The sequence below is a fragment of the Chelonia mydas genome, chromosome 20 (genome assembly GCF_015237465.2).
Source record: "Chelonia mydas isolate rCheMyd1 chromosome 20, rCheMyd1.pri.v2, whole genome shotgun sequence".
Taxonomy (NCBI): domain Eukaryota; kingdom Metazoa; phylum Chordata; order Testudines; family Cheloniidae; genus Chelonia; species Chelonia mydas.
Window position 1 is genome coordinate 6316201 of NC_051260.2, and position 16077 is coordinate 6332277.

Sequence of the window (16077 nt, forward strand, 5' to 3'; positions counted from 1 at the left end):
AAAAGAATATCCTACTCTTTCACAAAGGGGAAAAATGGCCTCTACTTACTCCAATAGCTCTGAATGCTCATGACAGAGGGCTGCTGGAAGAACTTTTTGTTTACAGAATTATTCCAGGAAACCCCTCCAATCCAGCCAGTGGCAGGGGAAAGAGAATGAAAATGTTTAGTACCAAGGGCTTGTCTCCATGGAGATATTCAAGAAAGCTAATCCACATTCATTTTCAAAATGCATTAATTAAACTTCATTCAACACCTATGGGGACACACTTATTTAGAATTAAAGTGGCCTTCATTCAGGTTAGTTTCATTCATGGAATTCACTACAATTAATAAGGCCCATTTTAATTCAGAATCCGAGCATCCACACATGTGTTTAATGCCATTTACCTCATGCACTTTAAATGTACACCTTTAGTTCATTTGGATTAACTTTCCTTAGTGTCCCTGTGTAGACAAGCCCTAAGGAATTTAGTGCTTATCTACCTGTATGCAGACCATTTATTAGTTGTACAGTTCCCAAACGTGTGCTAGGCTCTTTACACATCAGAATCTTCTCTTCTAATGAGGTATTTACAAGATGCCCACCATTCTGTTATCTAAGCGACAACAGACAGGACAGAAAGAACTAGATAGGCAGACAAATGGACATTACAACAGTGAAAGAAGGTGAAGAATTCCTTATACCTGCTAATGGTCTCCTCACCTTGTATACAGAGAAGGCAGCTGATACAGTCAACCACCCACTGACGGGACGTGGCCAGCGAATCACAGCTGTATGGTGCTATTTTTCCAATCAGAGATCCAAACCGATCAAAAGTTCCCTGAGTCTAATGAAAAAAGAACGAAGAACGAAGAATGAATGGTCTCCAGTTGGACTAGACTTCACTTGCCATCCTTATTGTTCAGACCAGTCAGCTCTGTGTTTTTGGGGAACCAGGGCGCAGTATCTAGCCTGTCTGACTCATGAAAGACACCCCCCGCCCCCACCAGTCTCTGTTTGAACCAAAACCCACCAGAGAAAAGGCTTGCAGAGAACAATGAAGGGTGTTGGGAGTCACACCTAGACCCCTCCTGAGAAGGGTGACAAGATTAAGACATCTCCATTTGCATACAGAATGAAGAACAGAGACAACTCCCCTAGCCTCATCTGCATGAAAGATGGGATAGGAATTAGCATGAAGAATGAGGAACAGAGAACCGCACTCAACTCTGGGACCAGAAGAGCAGGGACGCACTGCATCATGGGAATCCCTGCTCCAGATGCTAATGAACCTACGCCTGCACACACCTAGCTCAGCAATTATCAGACCAATTCTAGTAATAAATCTTTATTATCCTAAAATATTGAAGCAGCCTAGTTGCCTTGTGAGCTCCCTGGAAAAAACCACCACCCATAGCCAAGAGCGATCAGCTCCTATTGTCTAGCCTAAAGAAAACCCTTGAAAACCCATCAGTTTACCCATAAACAAATCCAGTGTTCCCCCTTGTATTTTCTCTACAAAATCCCCTACCTATGCCCAAGTAAGGGTTCTGATGTATAGATCCAAACTCTGCATCAGTTCCACTGGGATTCCATCTCCTGACTGATTGTGCAGGGGCCTCTGCCTGTCTCCAGCACTCAGGACCCTGAGCTACCACCATCACCTGGGAACTCCAACTAGTTCAAGCCTCATGGAGTGGGGGAGATTCCCCCCCTCGCCCCTCCGTTTTCTTTTCTTCCTCAGGTATTAACCTTTCAAACGTAACCATTATGTTTGTTTAGCCCTCCTTGTGTAGTTATCACTATTATTCAATAAATAACTTTTATGGTTCAGCTGGTTGCTTCTCTCTCTCTCTCTCTCCCCCTCTCCAAATTTTACTCTGTATTTTCCGCTTCCCCCATTTACTCTGCAGCAACCCTTCTTTTACCTAAGCTAAAGATCCCGGTAGCGCCCAAAAATACTGTGGGGTTTGCTCATGAAGTGGGTTACTACCAGTACAATTGTAACGTGAAAGTGGGATAGGGATGTGTTAAACTTGGGGCACATAAGAGGGGAGCAGCTGGAAGTGCTGCGTAACCCAGCCCATTGAGTACAGGGACATACGAGAGGATCAGCTGGAGAGGGCTGATGGACCTGGTCCGCTCAGACTTGCTCTGCTAGTGTGAGCGTGCGTGCACGCGTGTTCATCTAGTTCTAGGGCTGGAGGGACCCAGCCCTGGGGAACCGAGGTCCTGCAGGGTAGCTCCACTGGGAGGGCACTTGCAGAAGGAAGGAGTAGAGCTCCATAGGAACACACAAGTGACATAAGCAGCACAGTAATAGAATTACAGACCTTCCCCCCTTCCCCCCCCAAGAAGAGTAACCCTAATCAATGAGCCTACCCCAAAGTAACAGGCACATCTGGTAACATTGTGCCCCTGATTCCTGTATTGTACTGGGTAATGCACATTGGAAAACATAATCCCAATTGTACATAGAAATGGATGGGGTCTAAATGAGCTGTTATCACTCAAGGAAGAGACCTCAGAGTCATCGTGTACAGTTCTCTGAAAGTATCCGCTCAACATGCAGTCAAAAAAGTTAACAACATGTTAGGAACCCTTAGGAAAGGGATTGATAAGAAGACAGCAAATATCATTATGCCACGATATGAATCTGCAGGACCCCCACACCTTGAATACTGCGTGCAGTTTTGGTCATCTCATCTCAGAAAAGATGTGTTAGAATGGGAAGAAATACGGAGAAGAGCAACAAAAATTAAGCCTATGGGATATTCTCACCCAAGGGAGATTAAAAAAAGAGCGATGTTTCAGCTTGGAAAAGAGACGACTTAGGGGGAATATGCTAGAGGTCTATAAAATCATGACTGGTGTAGAGAAAGTCAATAAGGAAGTGTTATTTAGCCCTTCACCTAACACAAGACCAAGGGGTCCCCCAATGAAATTAATAGGCAGCAGGTTTAAAACAAACCAAAGGAAGCATTTCTTCACACAATGCAGTTAGAAGACAGGATACTGGGCCAGATGAACCATTCTTTTGCGGGAGGCAGGTTAGTCATTCTTATGTTTTATGTTCTTAGCTGGTTAAATAGAAATTTTCTGTTACCACCCTGGGAGCCTAAGAACCAAGAATGCATTTGTGACACTGGCAGACCAGGCAACCTGTGTATGACCCATAATAACTTAACAAGAGACACTTCCACTGTATCAAGACAAAAAGAAAAGGAGTACTTGTGGCACCTTAGAGACTAACCAATTTATTTGAGCATAAGCTTTCGTGAGCTACAGCTCACTTCATCAGATGCATACTGTGGAAACTGCAGAAGACATTATATACACAGAGACCATGAAACAATACCTCCTCCCATCCCACTCTCCTGCTGGTAATAGCTTATCTAAAGTGATCACTCTCCTTACAATGTGTATGATAATCAAGTTGGGCCATTATGCTTTTGATTTTGTCTCCTTGGATTAGAAACATGGATACATTTAACACCGGCAGGAGAATGACATGCCTTCTCTATTCTGCAGTTTCTCATCTGGATCTGAATGAAAGCTCCACCCAGATATCCATTCATCCCATAACACTGAAAAAATTGAAATAGTTCACTGTTCCACACACAATCTTACCGTAGCATTCTGATCACTGAGAGTGGATTTCACTGCCTTCTCAATCAGAAGCTTTTTAACTCTTGTCTCAGGCACTGAAAGATAAGGAGAGGTGTACAGTACTTCTTTGTTCCACACACACTCACTTTCCACACTGGAATTAATCCTGGATTTCAAAGGGCCCTAGTTAAGAATAGTACCAAGCTTCTCTCCTCTACAGAATCAGTGGGGAAAACGTAGGACCAGATTCTGGTCTCAGTTGCACCAGTGTAAATCTAAAGTAATTCTATTTCTCTAAATAGTGCCATCCTACTACCATGATGGAAATATTATAAAGGAGTTTGATAGACTGAGGTGACTGAAGTTAATCTGTGTTTACACCGGCATAACAGGACTCAGAATCTAGTCTAGAGTGTATAATACTTAGGATTCTCGAGTCAGGAGTATTATTCTATTTTGATCTGATTATTGTTAACATGCATTAGCCCCAAGTTAACTTCTGTATTTGAAGTTGAAAAAGACCTTGACAAATATCTTGGGCTACATTCAGCACTTAGTTGAACCTGTTGATTTCCATATGGGGCCATATGGGAGTAACTTAGGGCAGCATTTGGTCCCTTAGTGGATCTCCAAACCACTGGTGACTGTGTGTTCTAGAGCCTCTGTGCCCCAGGTGCAGAGGTGATGAGTCTGTTGCAGCCCTGCCGTGCCTACAGAGCCTTGGTTCTTTAGCTCAATCTCTAGTAGCTCAAGCTTTTAGCTCTGGATGTCCTCAACTCAACCCTCAGCATGTCGGCCAAGAGGGCAGCTGGCACAGTTGCTCCTGTGTCACTTACAGTCAGCACCAACAATAGCTCTCAGGAGCTCTAAAGACGTCACACGAACGGCCTCATGCTCAATCTCCTGCTGCTTGTGTAGAAATGCCAGCAGGTCATCAGGAGAAGAACGGGCTGCAAGGGAAGAAATCACATCCTCACTGTCTGCAGAACTCTTCTTCTTACCGTACCTCACAAAGGTAAGGAAGTTACAAAGAAACCACTGTGTAACTCAGAGTCTCTTCCCCTTACCTAGCAGAAGTACACAATGGAACAGCTCTTTGTGGTTTTCTATGCTGAGCTGCTTAGCTGGAGAACAGATCTGGGGGAAGAAGGGAAATAGTCAAAGAAAAACTAATCAGAAGCAATGGAAAAGAAAAATGTTCAATTAATTTCTAAGCTTCCACTTCCTGCTGGTCCAACTAGAGGTCTGAACCCCAGGGAGATGGTCCTGCATGCACAGCAAGACTCAAAGACAATGACCAATACATTAGATAAGAGAAGCTAAAGTGTTTTGAGCAGCAGAGCTGACCTAATCAAGACACAGCCACAGTTTTTACTTTACAACTCTGACTCCCCCTGGTAATCGGCTTATGGTGAAATTGCTTTACAAACTGAGCTGGATAGTAGCTAAGAAAATGAGAGCGCTCCCTGCTTATTCTTGAGCCTGCAGAAATCAGTAAGGCATGAGGAGGTCCCCAGGCTCTGCACGATCATTCCATCGATTTTTTAGTGTTAATATGCTTCAGATCTGCTGTGCCTAAGCTCAAGGGATCCAAGCAAAACCACCCCTCACCTGGTTGTGCAGAGCACTGCAGATGGCTTGAAACTTCCCTTTAGGTAGAAGGATCTTATATTCACCAGAGACCTCCAAGAGCTGGCTCAGACTCTGCAACAGAGGGCGAAAGTCAGATGGTGGGCACACAAAGGAGCCATATGTAGTGACTGAAGCAGATTCAGGGGATTCCTAGATTCCAAGGCCAGACCGGATTCTTGCCATCATCTAGTCTGACCTCCGGTCGGTATGACACAGGCCATAGACCTTGCCCAGAATAATTCCCAGAGCAGAGCTTTTAGAAAAACATACCAATCCTGATTGAAAAATCGTCAGAATCCGCCTCGGCCCTTGATAAATGGCTCTAATGGTTAATTATCTCACCATTAAAAATGTACGCCGTATTTCCAGTCTGAAAGTGTCTAGCTTCAGTTTCTAGCCATTGGATCAAGTGACACCTTTCTCTTATCTAATGGAAGAGCCCATTAGATAATAGGAGTCCCTCATGTAAGATATTATAGACTGTAATTAAGTCACCCTGTCACAGGATAGGTCCACCCCATCAGGGTGGTATCAGGTTGAGGAGGAATTGAAGTAGATCTGGAGTGGCCCAACTGGCCTAGTCTCCCTAGCCACCACAGCAGTCCGGGCTCCTAGGGCAGCATCGCCTAATGGTCGGGATCAGTGCAGCAGCCCTTGGGTGAGGGTCCGCGGCCCAACAGCCTGAGTCACTTGGGCTGCCCTTCTAGGGATGGCAGTGCGGCCTAGTGGCCAAAGTCACTAGACCCACCCTTGGCTGCAGGGCAATGCGGCCTAGTGGCCAGAGTCGATAGAACCACCTTTTGTGGCAGGGAAGTGTTGCCTAGTGGTGAGCCCTTCTCCACTGGGTCCTACCTATTCCACAGGGTCCCAGCCCAGGGCGCAGGGGTATCTGCCACCAACTCAGCGGGGATCCTTCCAAAGCATGCTGAGTCAAGCCCGCTACCTCAACTGGATCAATGCTTCGTCCACCTAGGCTGCTTCCCACCCGTTCTTCCGCAGCTGGGAGTCTCAGGGATTCTGGGGTCTCTCCTCCATCTCTGGCATTGGGTGCCTGGGGGTCAGCTGCAGCCACAGTCCGGCTGGCCTCTGAATCCTGGAGCACTGGCAGTCTCTCTGCAGGAGCCTGCAATGCGCCTCTGCTCCCTTCGGCAGCCATCCCAGCCTGAGCTGAGCAGCTCTCTTTTGTATCCTGGGTCCAGCTGAAGCATGCCCAGCAGAGATGAGGGGGCATGGCCTCCTCGGCCCACAAAGCATGATTAACCCCTGCTGAACCAATGCGGGGTAGGTAAACCCCATCACACACCCTTTTACTTTCTGTGTATTAAACTAAATAGATTGACTTCCTTGATTCTACCTCTGTAAGGCATATTTTCTAATCCTTTCATCACTGTGGCTCTTCTGTCAATTTATCAACACCCTTTTTGAATTGTGGGCACTAGAACTGGACACAGGATTCCAACAGTCGTCAGACAAGTGCCAGATTTAGAGGTAAAATAACCACTGTGCTCCTCCTTGAGATTCCCCTTTTTATGCATCCCAGCTTTAGCTTTTTTGGCCACAGCATGAGTTCATGTTCAGCTGATTATGCCCCATGACCCCCAAAATCTTTTTCAGAGTCACTGCTTCCCAGGACAGCATCCCCCATCATGTATGTGTGGCCTAAATCCCTTGTGCCTAGACGCATACATTTACATTCAGCCGTATTTAAAGGCATATTGTTTCTTTGCGCCCCGTTTGCTAAGTGATCTAGATCACTCTGAATCCAGTGAGCTGTCCTCTCCATTATTTACCACTTCCCCATTTTTATCTCATCTGCCAACTTTATCAGTGATGATTTTATGTCCTCTGCCAGGTTATTGATTAAAAAAAAGGTGAAAATCGAATTCCTTCCTGCATCTAACACACTTTTCTCCTTTGCTGCTTGAAGCTTCCAGAATGTCTCGGATGCCATCTACATACTTTACTATGTTTACACAGTTGCGTAGTGCCCTGATGCTATCAAACAAGTCCATGATGCATTGGTTCCCTCCAAATCATGGGTATTTCAACCCCCAAAGTGACCACATACTCTGTACTAGAAAGCTTCAACCAACATAGACGGTGAGTAAATATCACTACCAAGAAGTTAGAGCTGTCTCATGACTTCATTTACAACTGTGTAGCCCCACTGAAGACAGAATATGGCCCCTGACTTCTCGCTCATGTGGTACTGAGGGGGGATGAAATAGAGAGACAAGGTGAGTGAGACAATATCTTCAATTAGATTATCACACCCACCTTGTCGCTCCAATATCTTGGACCAACATGGCTACAACAGCACTGCATAGAACGGTAGATGAAACAGACAGGCAATGATTTTATATCTATCGAGTTATGCAATGCAAAGCAATGACCCTCAAGCCTCCTTATTATTAATTTTCAACCGTTGACAGTTGGCTTGGTACCGACCAGAGACAACATATGGTAGCCCCTGCTCTGAGGAGCTTATGATCTAAAAGAGAGACACAGAGTTGACAGGATGTTTTGGGAAATCACAAGGAGGGAGTATCTTGTTGTGCAGGTGTTTTGTTTTTTATCTCCTTCTCCTCCTCCCCAGGAAACAGAGGATGCTTTTCATCAGAGGCAGTTACCTACAAATCTTGTTGCCTGGGTCACCATGTGTATAAACCCAGAACTTGTGTGCATATTTATTATCTAACAAGTCACTATCTAGACCAGGAAACCCCACTGGCAGCAAATTCCTCCTGCAGTTCATACATGCACACACAGAGACAGTTACCTTAATGAGTGGTACCTCACCTTGGTGACGTGAAAAACATCAATTTCCTCCTTATATTGCTCAAGGAGCCATGAGATCTCTTTAAATATCGGATTTTGCGGCTCCTTTTTGTGTAGCAGGATGCCCATCATGGGACCAAGGGCTTTGATGATGGCCTGCTTGAGCTGCATAGATGAGACACAGAATTTATGTTCCTACGAATTCATTCAATATCTTCCAATAGGCACACCTTTTCTACTTCTAATGAGTGCAGTTTCCCTTGTTCCACTGTCGGAACGGTCCTATCCCAATATTTCCTGGTAAAGAACCAGGACTCGTAGGGTTGGTGTCAGGATTATATTCTAATGCACCTCACAACCAGACCAGGTAAAATATTTCCCCAGATTAGTATGCATTCTAGGCCAACTCATCCCTGCTGTAACTCCACTGGGGCTGAATGGACTTAGACCAGGAATTAATTTAGCCCACTATCCCTGGGTTCATCTGCACATTAGGTGCACAAAACTAGACTCCATGTACACTGGGTACAGACCGAATTTCCATGATGTGGTGACATTATAAACGTATGGGTTTTCGATGTTTTACATGACAATCTGTTCCATCCAAAAGGACCTACCATTAAATGCCATCATCACAAAGAGTGCCAGACACACAGAATGTAACATCACAATTTCCGCTAAAGGTTTAGAAAGCCAGCAATTCTCACCTCCAGCTCCTCACAGGTCAGCCAGTTGCTGGTCACATGACAATATAAGGGAAGAATTTGATTGCAGAATTGTGATTCACCCATTCTGGGGAATGAGCACTTTTCCCAGTTCGTAAAATATCCATTCACTGCCCTTGACCATTTTTCCAGAACTGCACGGAAGGAGAGAAGACAGGCAATGTGAAAAGGACATAGTAATAATGAGGAGAAGTTGCTTTCTCAGAGAAGACACCCAGGCCTATCGTTTACTCCAATTCCATGGCAGCTACTGCTCAGTTCAGGACTAGATGCTGAAATCCCATATCAATTTGGAGCTATTTCTCTTTCCCCCATTCCATTTCTTGTTTCTTAAAAGGCTTTTTTCTTTGTACAGCTCTCCATCTTTTTTCAATTACCATCATTTGAAGACTCACGTCCTCTGCAGTTAGTTGTTTATTCAACCCGAACACTGTATGATTTCATCTTGAGTTACAGTTTGTCTGAAAGATGTTCAGTGCCCCTAACTGCCATTGGCTTTCCTGGGATTTGAAGGTAGTGGGGAGCACTTTGCCCTAAAAGTAGGTGTATCTAGTGTCCTTGCTAAGACGAATTAGGGCCCAATCCTGTTCTCTATGAAGTGGATGGCAAAATTCCCATTTCCCTCAAGGGCACAGGATTAACCCCTTACTGAGCATCACCTGAAAAGCAAAGGAAGAGAGAAGTGGAGAAGAAGAGAAGACAGAGAAAGGGTGAAAGGAGATGATGATGATGAAGAAACTAAGGAGAGAGAATGGGTGGAGGAGTGGGAAACAGGGGATTTTTAAATGTACAGTAATGAAATCTGCTCTCTTCACCTCCTCCCCCAGGAGCCTCCTGGCAGAGGGGCAGCTTCAGCCTTTGTGTCTGTTTATTTTAAACGATATGCGTGAGTCATAAAGGGCCTGAACTTACAAATGCTCAGCACCTCCTGCAAAGTAAGGAGCACTCTCAACTTCACTGAGTGCCACAGGGAGCCAAGGAACGCAGCACCTGGTGCAATCCAGGGAAGGGAGCACAGTTCAGGGCCTGTTTGCAAACTTGGTCAGTCACTTAAATCTGTACCAAGACCCCCTAAATATCCATTTGGGGCACCTACAGGAAGTGCTGGCACTTACCACCACAAAATGCTTGTCTCATCCTGCTGTCCTTGACTAACTCCAACATGGAGATCATGATCGTTCAGGATCATTCCCACAAAAGGGATACACTTAAGTGCTGCAGAGAAAGGCCAGAAGAGAAGGAAGACAGACAATCAGCTGCTCTCTGCCTTCTGACAACACACTTAGAAACACTGTGGGGCAGGATGCTATGGGTTCCGAGGCCATTGGCGCTGCGTAAGCAGAGCAGAATGGCTTTAAAGCAGCCATTGAAAGCCAGTGGGGGATTCACCCTGAAGAGGGGAATCCTCCACAAGTGTACAGCTGTGCCCAATGCCCAACTCACTCCCAGAGTAAGGGGAGAGAGGCACTGGGGCGGGATGGGAAGTGGGGTGGAGAAGAGCTCCACTAGACCTGATCTTCCACTCATTCCCATCCTTAAGGTACTTCACTCAGGGGCATAGGTTAGAGCTTGCACCTCCGGCTGGATCGCTCATGATCTGGAGGCCAGAACTAGCAACAGCAGTTAATCTTGTGTTTCTACACACACACAACCACACACACACTCAAACAGAGCTCTGTTTAGCGGTAACATTTTTAGGTAGAGAGATAATCCCCTGTCCTTAAATGAAAAACAATCACTTTGAAAGAAAAGAGGGAAGTGACCATACCATAGGCGGATGACAGGTTGCCCAATGTAATGAAAATAAACTCTTCAGGCAGCTCCAGACGATACATCAGCTCGAACATGACATCATTGAAATAGCAGCGTGCCAGAGTCACTAAGGTGTTGCTAGCTGCCACTTTTAGTTCATTTCTTGCTTCCTAAAAACAAAAACCAAAAGAGAGAGACTGAGGTGACTGAAGCCGGTTGCACTAGCCAGAGTTGTTTACATGAGTCAAGTCCTTCTTTCTGTGCACAAGTTGTGAATGAACCAACCCAACTTTCTGAGGGTAGAGTCATTCGTCATAAATATTCCTTGAGTCACTTGGCTAAACAGTTTTCAGCCTTTGAGTTGCTTGCAAGCTGCTTCGTTAGCCTATTCACTGTTAGCTACTTGTGGTGGGTGACTGGTCACCATAGTCACATGATATTTTCCCTGCCCTTCCCTGAGGCGGTAAGTGAGACACAGACTGGGCAGCTTCAAGATATTCCGAGAGCTTTCCTGGAATAAACTGTCCCCCAAAAGGAGGCTGACTTCCTTTGGAACAAGAGAGGGATTTTTCCATGGGTTTTCCTGCTGGCAAACTATATTCTAAATCCAATGCTGCTTCTTTTGGAGATAGCTCAGATTCTGTCTGTCTTGGGGCTTTATACTGCCACTTATCGCTACAGTATCAGAGCGCCTTCCACATAAAATCAGTATCAATAATGAAATCCCGAGTAGACTTCGGGAAAGACTTGCTCCTTAAGACACCATAGGCCTGTCTCTGGGTCTGAGATCATGTGTCTCAGGTCCTGATCCTGCAAAGCACTTCAGCACATGTGTAACTTTCAGCATGTGAGTTGTCCCATCTTATGCATGTGCACAAGTGCTGTCTAGGACCTGGGCTTTGGTCTGGAGGAAGGTGTGGACCTCTAACAGAAGAATACATTTTCATTTCAGTATATAGTTTATCCCCCAAAAAGAGAGTTTGAATGAGTTAAAGCTTTGGATCCTTTGATTGGTATCTCGGGAGAACTAACTTACCTGAGTCTCTGTCATGTGGTTTGAGGCTAGTGTTATAATTTTCTTCAGAAGCCGTCTCTCTAGGCCCAGGATGTCCTGCTGTAAGACTTTCTCCAGGACACAGTAAATGTCTACTCTGTTTTGCTGGGGACAAAACATAAAGGAGAAGAATTGGGAAAAGTTTTTCTTGACGACCAGACAGTAATTTGGCTAATAAGCCCCTGCCCTAATTGGTGGCTTAACTGGTGTAAAACATGCCCTGCCCTCCACAAGCACCGCATTTAGCAGCGCTTCAGAAGCAGCCGAGCAACTGACATCGTTTAATCTTCCTGGAGAGAAAAGAGCCAGAGGAAGCGCCCTTCACTGCCCCCTTCTCTAGTTTCATTTATTCAGAACAAACAATAAAAATGAGCCCCTTGCCCTTGCTCTAGCCACTCCAGGCAGAATTTGTAAATGTGGAATATAAAATACCCAACTCCTGCAGTAAGTCCTCAACCGCTCCCAGGGGCAATGAGCTCAGCCGTTAGATCTACACTGACAGTAGCACGCTCGAAGGTGTCTTTTATGCGGCCCATCAGTGTAGAACTTCACAGATGAGACTAACTATGGAGGAGTTGTAGGATCAGTTGGGACCGAGAAAAAATAAAGCGGGACACAGAGAAATTAAAAGCCTGAGGAGAGAACAAGATTCATTTCAGAAAACTGCAAACTAGCACCTCTGGAAAGGAGGTAGAAGTAACTGACAGAATGGGAGGGAGACAAGTGGGAAGCAACAAGTGCCCTGGGGGTGACAGTGGAAAACAAAGTCAACAGGTATACGCAAGGTGTGATGGCTACCACAAAGAGCCATGTGGGTTGGGTCTTTTACACACAGGGATCATGGCACAAAGCAGGAAGACAACAGTTCCTCTCTGTTCAGCTGAGCTGTGACTGCATCTGGATGAGTGCCTTTTCTAGCACCACATTCCCAGAGAGATCAACAAATGGGAAGTCATTCCTGGGAGAGCAAAAAAGAATGCAGGGGGCTGGCAGAAGTGACTTCTGGATAGAGCCCTGCAACCTGACCCAAATCCTAGGGACCTGACCACAGGCGTCCGGGTCAGGTTGGGTGAGGAAACAACTGGACCCTCCTGGGCTCGGGTCAGGTCGGCTCTCCTCCTTTAGCCCCTGGGATCGGCACAACCGTGACTGCGTGTTCCTGCCAGCCACCACCTCCTTCCTGCGCTGCACGCGCTGTGGAGCGAGGATGCCGAGGAGTCACAGCGTCTCCCTCTCTCTCTGCAGCACAGACCCAGCGCAGCAGGGGCCGTGTCAGAGGATGGAGCCATTGCTGCACACAGTGGCCGCTGCACCAGCCCCATGAGCAGGATGCAGCGGCAGGATCCGGTTTGGGGGGGAAAGGTTGGGACCAGGATGGAAAATGATTCAGCCCTCTCAGGGTGAGGTGAGTGGGCCGGGGGCCAGTTCAGGTTGGGCTTAAAAATTGGGCCCGAGCAGACCCCTACTTCTGCAGACAGACGGAAAGAGCTGTCTGTGTCTGATGCGGCCAAGGGATGACTCTGAGGGAGAGAGGATAATACCATACAACTACCTGGAGGGTGTGAACACCAAGGAAGGAGAGGAATTTTTTAGGATAATACATTTCGGTAAAAGTAGGAGTAATGGGATTAAGCTAAAAAAGGACATTCAGTTTAGACTTTGATAACAGGAAAAATGCCCCAACTGTAGGACAGGGCTATTAGGTTATGACATAGTCTTCCTAGGAAAGAGGCGGAAGTTCAGTCCTTAGGGGCTTTTCAAATTAGTTTGGCCAAAACAGTGGAAAATGGCTGCTGGGAATGCTCCTGCATTAGCAGGGAAATGGACTGGATGATCCAATAGGTCTTTTCCATCTCTGTCTCCTGTGAGTCTAGACATCTGTGTGACCTGCATGCCAAGGTCATAACCCACTTTGGAATGTTCAAAGCCAATCAGATCTCTGAATGGGAGAGGTTAGGGGTCAGACAGGGTCTGCATCAGATCTCTTGATTGGCTATACGTTCCAGTGGTTCTGCTTTAAAAGGCATGCTTCTGCAAACTGCAATCATAACAGACAGCTCCACTGGGGAGAAGCCCCTTCCATTCATTTTTAAATGTAAGGAGGATTTTTTTAATTGAAAATTGTCACTGATAACTTATCAATACATAAGCACTACATAATTCAAGTAATTCAAGTAATTAATCAAATGAATTAACATAATTAATCACTCTCCTTACAGTGAGTATGATAACACCCATTTTTTCATGTTCTGTGTGTATATAAATCTCCTCACTGTATTTTCCACTGAATGCATCCGATGAAGTGAGCTGTAGCTCACGAAAGCTTATGCTCAAATAAATTGGTTAGTCTCTAAGGTGCCACAAGTACTCCTTTTCTTTTTATAATTAATCAAGTAATTCAAATAATTAAAGGAGTCGGAGGCCAAGACAAGCAGTTCAGTTGGCCTCCTAGTACTTTAATGGAAACTAAAATGCCTTCTGTGTTGGCCCTTAATAGAGAAATGGACTTTGTCGGATGCAAGTATTAATCAATGGAAAAAAGGGGTCTGAATATTCCTCCTGGGGCAATTCTGCACTACTGCACACGTGCATAATTAATGAGCCCCGCATATTTTTATTTTTTTGCACAGTAAAAAGCTTCTGCTGAAATGCTGCTGCCGTTCCATCTCTTGCCCACCAAAGGGTGCTGTGGCAATAGAACAAAGCAGCAACTCCCTATCAGCGAAGGAAGAGAGAGAGAGCCTGTCTTCTTCACAGCAGGCCAGGTCAGGAGACAGGGGCTATGGGGAGACAGACAGTGTGGGATGCTGGGGTGGGGTCAGTCAGGGGCTCATAAGGGCTAGTGGGGGAGGACAGACTGGGGCAGGGGCTGAATGGGAGTGGAGGCACAGAGTTAGAGGAGGAGGGAGGTTCAGGGCCCCATAGTGATGGGGGAGGAGGTGCAGAGCTACATAAGGACAGGGGGTGGTTGGCTGGGGGCACAGAGACACATGGGGACAGGGGGAGGGGGTACAGGGACACATTGTTAGGATATAGATGTTCAGGCCTGTCTGTAAAGGCCTATCATCTAAGAATTTAGGTGTATTCTTATCACTTGGCTAGTTCTAGAGGTATAAAAGAAAGAATCAAAATCACTGTCTGCCAGTGTAAGGTCCTTCTCTTACTGTGACAGTCTGAGGCCCTGTTCTTAGGCTAAGGCCTTTGACTAAGCAGCAGAGGCAGCCATAAGCTGGGAAGCGACCGGTCACCTCTTCACATTCCCAACTAGTCACATTGAAATAAGGTGCTATTGGGCTGTTAGGAACACAATCCTGTCCTGATAATGCCTATTGACTCCAGAGAAAGGGAAGGGCCTAGAAGATGTAAAAGGAAACTTAGTTTGATAGCATCCTGTCTGGCAAGAACTCACTTATCACTAGCTGGGATGTGAAATCCTCATTTCTGTGTTTGTTCTATCACTGTAGTCCCCATTTCCCCATTGTTTGTCTGTATAATCTCTGTCTGGTTCTGTGATTGTTTCTCTCTGCTGTATAATTAATTTTGCTGGGTGTAAACTAATTAGGGTGGTGGGATATAATTGGATTACATAATCATGTTACAATATGTTAGGATTGGTTAGTTAAATTTCAGGAAAAGGATTGGTTAAGGTATAGCTAAGCAGAAGTCAAGTTTTACTAGATAGTCTGCAGTCAATCAGGAAGTGAGGGGGTGGGTGTGTGGGTGGGGGAAATGGGATCAGGGAATGGGGGTGGGGAAATTGGAATCATGTTTGCTAAAGGGGGAAATGGGAACAGGGAATGGGGCTGGGGAAATTGGAATCATGTTTGGCTAAGGGCAGGAATGGGAACAGGGACACAGCTGTAAGGCTCTGTGGTGTCAGAGCTGGGAAGGGGGACACTAAGGAAGGAAACTGAAATCAGTGCTTGCTGGAAGTTCACCCAGTAAACATCGAATTGTTTGCACCTTTGGACTTCGGGTATTGTTGCTCTCTGTTCATGCGAGAAGGACCAGGGAAGTAAGTGGGTGAAGGAATAAGCCCCCTAACACACATGGGGATGGGGGGAGTGGGTTTCTGAGTGGGGGTGGAGGGACACATGTGGACGGGGGTGCAAGGACCCATGGGTGTGCAGGAACACATGGAGACAGGGGCAGATGTGCCTTACTGAATGGGAGAGGTTAGGGGTCAGACAGGGTCTGCATGGGGGGAGCTGCCTAACAATTCCTCCCCGCCCCTCCCAAAAAACCTGTTCCATACTTTTCCCACCCATACCCAGCAACGCTCCAAGTTCACACCCAGGCTCCTTCCCAGCAATTTACTTCCCTCCATTACCCCTGACTCTACCAAGCCTTTGCACTGCGCCTAAGGGGTGCAAGAAATACGGATTCTGTATTGAGTTTAAATGAATTATTACTCAGAGTTCTGTATTAACATGCATAGTAAGGAATTGGTTTGTCAAAAAACATTTCCTGAATCCTTTTTGTTGTCTGTATTCATACAGACATACTTGCTGACAGGTATTTTGAAATAAATAACCAAAAATAATT

General features: G+C 45.9%; 1 protein-coding gene across 1 annotated transcript in view; it reads right to left on the reverse strand.

The window, feature by feature from the left end:
• LOC102936642 (maestro heat-like repeat-containing protein family member 2B) overlaps nucleotides 1-10633 on the reverse strand; it is a 36191-nt gene extending 25558 nt beyond the window's left edge. The window contains exons 1-9 of the mRNA XM_037883873.2: nucleotides 10495-10633; nucleotides 9842-9941; nucleotides 8709-8860; nucleotides 8023-8166; nucleotides 5203-5295; nucleotides 4659-4728; nucleotides 4428-4541; nucleotides 3613-3686; nucleotides 706-829 (exon numbers count right to left, since the gene is read on the reverse strand). Coding sequence (XP_037739801.1) covers nucleotides 706-829; nucleotides 3613-3686; nucleotides 4428-4541; nucleotides 4659-4728; nucleotides 5203-5295; nucleotides 8023-8166; nucleotides 8709-8860; nucleotides 9842-9899 — 829 coding nt within the window. The 5' untranslated portion in view covers nucleotides 9900-9941; nucleotides 10495-10633. The remainder of the gene's footprint in view (nucleotides 1-705; nucleotides 830-3612; nucleotides 3687-4427; nucleotides 4542-4658; nucleotides 4729-5202; nucleotides 5296-8022; nucleotides 8167-8708; nucleotides 8861-9841; nucleotides 9942-10494) is intronic.
• Nucleotides 10634-16077: the final 5444 nt, after the last annotated feature.